At 58.5% G+C, this 4,939-nt stretch overlaps 1 protein-coding gene across 1 annotated transcript in view; it reads right to left on the reverse strand.

The window, feature by feature from the left end:
- CDH15 (cadherin 15, type 1, M-cadherin (myotubule)) overlaps positions 1–4,939 on the reverse strand; it is a 22,349-nt gene that overhangs the window by 5,268 nt on the left and 12,142 nt on the right. Inside the window, exons 4-7 of the mRNA XM_011928074.1 lie at positions 3,443–3,587; positions 1,911–2,071; positions 1,019–1,147; positions 354–539 (exon numbers count right to left, since the gene is read on the reverse strand). Coding sequence (XP_011783464.1) covers positions 354–539; positions 1,019–1,147; positions 1,911–2,071; positions 3,443–3,587 — 621 coding nt within the window. The remainder of the gene's footprint in view (positions 1–353; positions 540–1,018; positions 1,148–1,910; positions 2,072–3,442; positions 3,588–4,939) is intronic.

Here is a 4,939-nt window from a genome sequence, read left to right on the forward strand (position 1 = left end):
CTGCAAGCTCCACCTCCTGGGTTCACACCATTATCCTGCCTCAGCCTCCTAAGTAGCTGGGACTACAGGTGCCCACACCACCACATCCCGCTAATTTTTGTATTTTTAGTACAGACAGGGTTTCACCGTGTTAGCCAGCATGGTCTTGATCTCCTGACCTTGTGATCCACCCGCCTCGGCCTCCCAAAGTACTGGGATTACAGGCCTGAGCCACCGCGCCCGGCTGCCCTCCCCCACTCTCTCTCACCCAAGGACGAACACAAGGTCCCAGCTGCCCAGGGAATGTGACCCTGCCGGGAAGGGGCTCGGACCCCAGTGGGAGCATCTGTGTGTGCCAGCTGGGGGCCGCTCACCTTCACAATGGACAGAATACCCTCATTGGTCTTGGGGTCCGTGCGGATGGTGAACTGCCCATCGGGGTCGCCTTCCAGGATGGTAAACCTGGCCACCCAGTTGGGGGAGCCTGGCAGGTCCCTGTCCTCCACCTCCAGGCGTCCCACATCCACTCCGCTGATGGCCTCTGTGGCCTCCAAGAAGAACTGGTGGTGGGGGGATCCCAGCCCCAGTTACCAGCAGGGCTGGGGGGAAAGCATGGGTGGGGCCCTCAGGGCCCTCAGCTCACGCACCCCTCCCACCCTCCCTCCTGCCTCCCAGCAGGAACGCCCTCCCTTGCTCCTGTCGAAGCTGCTCCCCACCCACTGGGTGTCCTCAGGTCTGTCTGTTTTGTGAGTCACTGCCCCCCAGGGGCCCCCACGGTCCTCCTCTGTGGGCTCAGCTTCATGCTCCCTTCCCATACAGCAAGGGCCAGAGGGAGACTTGCTCCCCGATGCTAGATGGTCCCAGAGGGCCCTACGGGCTGCTTTTCCCCAAGGGCCTCTCTCCCAGCTCTGACTCCATTCACGTGCTGCCACGCACCACCCCCAGGCCCATGATGAAGCCCCCTGCCTTCTGCAGGAGCCCAAGAAGGGAAGGCAGCTCTGAGCAGGGGCTACTTTTGAGGGAGGGACAGCAGCAGCACCTCGTCCCTGGTGAACTCGGGGGCATTGTCATTGATGTCATCAAGGGTGATGATGGCTGAGGCAGTGGCCGTGAGGCCGTCTCCGGACATGTCTGCCACCTGCAGGGTCAGATTGTACACCGCGACCACCTGGGGATGTGGGGCACAGGGTCAGAAGATGAGGGCCCAGGTGGGCCACATGGGGACTGGTCAGGGGCGGGAGCCAGGCCACCTGGCCAGCTCAGTTCCTATGGGAGCGCCCAGTGGGTGTTGAAGACCCCAAGTGGCCCTGAGAATCCTGCCCCGATCCTAAGTGTATGGGGCTGTGGTGCTGCCCCAGCCTATGGTGCGCTGGGTAAGCGTTTACAGAGCACCTACTGTGTGCCGGGTAAGCGTTTACAGAGCGCCTACTGTGTGCTCGGCGCCTAGCATACCAGTGAGCTTGGGACCCTGCCCTGGGGAGCCGTGGTTAGTGACAGGGACAGAAATGGACAAAGACCACGTAACACAGTGTAACCAGCGGGACTGACTCAAGGGGGGTCTTTGGGGAGCACAGAAGTCCGAAAGCAAGGGGCAGCGGGTGTCCTGACAGAAGGAGCTAGTTAGTTACTAGCGGGGAGCCATTACCATGAGGCTGAGAGGGAAGGGGCTGCTTGGGGTGCCCTGCCCTGTGCCGGGCCCCTCACGCTCTACTTGGACCAGATCCCTCCCGCCCGGGCCAGCGCGGTTCCTGTCTGTGCATCAGTGGGTTCACCTCACGCCATCTCCTCAGGAGCCAGGGCTGCTGCCAGCTCTGCAGCCACGGTAGGGACAGGAGTGTCTGGGGTCGGCAGGCTGGGGGCAGAGGGACGCACAGGAGATGGGCTGCCCTGGCTGTGCAGGGAGGGGTGGAGCTGCCGGGGTGCCACCTCACCTCACGGTCCAGCCCCACTTGCACGGTGCGGATCTCGCCTGTGAGCTCGTCGATGCTGAAGAGCTCGGGGCCGCCCTGCTGCAGGATGGAGAACCGCAGGGCTGCGTTGTCCGTCTCGGGGTCATCGGCATCTGTGGCCTCCGCCCTGGTCACATAGGTGCCTGGGAAGCACAGGGAGGCATGAGGGTCAACATCCACAGGGCCGATGGGCTGCGGGCATCGTGAGGGGCGCGGGGGCACCTCGTGTGCACAGGCTCCCTGGTTCCAGCACGGCTTGACCCCAGATGGGGCAGTCAGTCCACGCTGCTGTTCGCGTCACCAAGGCAGCCTACACGCGGCAAACCCCAAGTCCAGATGCTTCCTGCTGCCCCTGAAGCCCACCACGCCATGTCCAGGCCACCTATGTGGTGGAAGCCTTTTGCCCAGCTTGTGCTGTTTATGGGGTCGCAGCACAGGAACATAGGATGCTCCTGGGTCAGGTGCTGGCTCCTGTGCCTGGCCGGTGCAGGGGCTGAGGCCACTGGGTCAGCCTGGGCTAGCTAGCGGGGGGCCTCCAGGAGCTGCTGGCATCCAGGGTGACAGAGGACTCATGGGCAGGCTGAACAGAGGATGCACGGGCAGGATAAAACAGAGGACACACAGGCAGCTGAGCAGAGGACGCACACCGCGTCTGTGTGGGCCAGAGCCCCAGCCCCACCTGCTGTGGGAAGCAGCACTCAGGAAGGTGCTGCTAGAGAAAGACACATGTGGTAGGGCTATGCTTCACCTCCCCCCCATTTCCCTCTCCTGAGATTTAGGCCTGACCCCTCTGGCAGCTCAGGTGGACTGAGCCACCGAGGTGGGGTGGGAAGCACAGGCTTCGGGCCATCCTGGGGAGCAGCTCCAGGCTGGCTGTGACCTCCCCCCCCCGGGACAGCTGGAGCCAGAACGTGCTGTCTGTCACCTGGGACAGAACGAGGCGCGGAGGCCTTGCACAGACACAGGAAGGAAACTGAGGCAGGATATGAGCCTCCAAGCCTGAACCTGGGCCAGGCCTGGCCACAGTCCCCGGTAGCCCCAGACACGAGGGGGCCTGTGCCCTTCCGCCAGGTCTTTACCACGGGCCCCCAGGGAGGTGGGAACGAGCGCCTGTGACTGGGGCTTGCAGGCCAACCCGGGTTTGGGGTGAATCACAACCAAGAGATGCCTGTGGGTGCTTCGCACCCTGCGTGAGTACAGGGTGAGGATGGGGTGTGCTTGGCTCCAGATGGCTCCCTTAGCAGGAGGGAGAAGTCATTTGCTTTTGGGGGAGAACAGGACCCCTGAAAATCCTCCACTCCCAGGCTCAGATTTTTGGGTTTGAAATTTACATTGAAACGGGAAGCAGCATGAGTTGACCCGTGGAAACGGACCTTCCTCCGAGACCTGTTTACTTAGTTTTAGACTCTCTGAGGGGCCTCTGCAATTCTTGCTTAAGGGAAATCCTGGATTTCTGGCTTCGCAGAGCCCTTCCCTGCAGCCCCTCCCGGCCCAGGGCTGCCGTCCTGTCTCACCTGGGGCTGCGCCCTCCAGCACACGGCCGGTGAACGCCTCCTGCAGGAAGACTGGCCGGTTGTCATTCTGATCCACAACTACAATCTCCAGGTCCGTGGGGTCCTCCAGGGTGGATCCTCCCAGGTCCAGGGCAAACGCTCTTAGCTGTTCAAACACAGAGCAAGGGTTGGCTCTGTGGCCCCCAAATTTCTGTGGCTCCCGTTAGGGCCATGCGAAAGAGACAGCACGTTCAGACTTTGTCTCCAGCTGGAAATACCAACTTAAACAGGAGAGAAACAGCACAGGGTGGGGTATCTGTCACAGTGGCTGAGAATGTCCCTGAACGGGAGCCACCTTCCCTTAGCAGACAGAGCAGGTGCCATTTTCCCTGCTTGCCTTGGCTGCCAGGAAGCTCACAGCTGCTTCATGTGTGGCTAAAGGCTCTCAGAGGGTTCCTAATCTCTCTCCCTTTCTCTCTATGGTCTTGGTTCTTCCTGAATTTTTTTTTTGTTTGTTTTTGTTTTATTTTTAGATGGAGTTTCACTCTTATTGCCCAGACTGGAGTGCAATGGCGTGATCTCAGCTCACTGCAACCTCCGCCTCCCGGGTTCAAGCGATTCTCTGCCTCACCCTCCTGAGTAGCTGGGATTACAGGCTCACATCACCATGTCCAGGTAATTTCTTTTGTATTTTTTGTAGAGATAAGGTTTCATCATGTTAGCTAGGCTGGTCTCAAACTCCTGACCTCAGGTGATACACCTCGGTCTCCCAAAGTGCTGGGATTACAGGCGTGAGCCACCGCGCCCAGCCTCCTCCTGAAGTTTAATTCCCCTGTGCACATGACATTTTAAAGGCCTCCCATCCTTTTGGAGAATGGGGACAATTACAGTTTCCAAGTGAGAAATACTCTCAAATAACTTTTGATGTAAGGGATCGAAGGACTGGTTCTCAAAGTCTCAAGGAAGATTCGGGGCAAATAAAAGGAAATTTTGCTTCCTGCAAAGGCAAAGGCAGGAAGCATCCTTTCCCCACATCAGGTACAAAATTACTTTTTCTTTTTCTTTTTTTTTTTTTTTGAGACAGAGTCTCGCTCTGTCGCCCAGGCTGGAGTGCAGTGGCGTGATCTCAGCTCACTGCAAGCTCCACCTCCTGGGTTCACGCCATTCTCCTGCCTCAGCCTCCCGAGTAGCTGGAACTACAGGCTCACATCACCATGCCCAGCTAATTTTGGTTTTGTATTTTTAGTGGAAACGAGGTTTCATCATGTTAGCTAGGCTGGTCTCAAACTCCTGACCTCAGGTGATACACCTCGGTCTCCCAAAGTGCTGGGATTACAGGCGTGAGCCACCGCGCCCAGCCTCCTCCTGAAGTTTAATTCCCCTGTGCACATGACATTTTAAAGGCCTCCCATCCTTTTGGAGACTGGGGACAATTACAGTTTCCAAGTGAGAAATACTCTCAAATAACTTTTGATGTAAGGGATCGAAGGACTGGTTCTCAAAGTCTCAAGGAAGATT

Source organism: Colobus angolensis, unplaced genomic scaffold, assembly GCF_000951035.1.
Source record: "Colobus angolensis palliatus isolate OR3802 unplaced genomic scaffold, Cang.pa_1.0 Scaffold76, whole genome shotgun sequence".
Classification (NCBI taxonomy): domain Eukaryota; kingdom Metazoa; phylum Chordata; class Mammalia; order Primates; family Cercopithecidae; genus Colobus; species Colobus angolensis.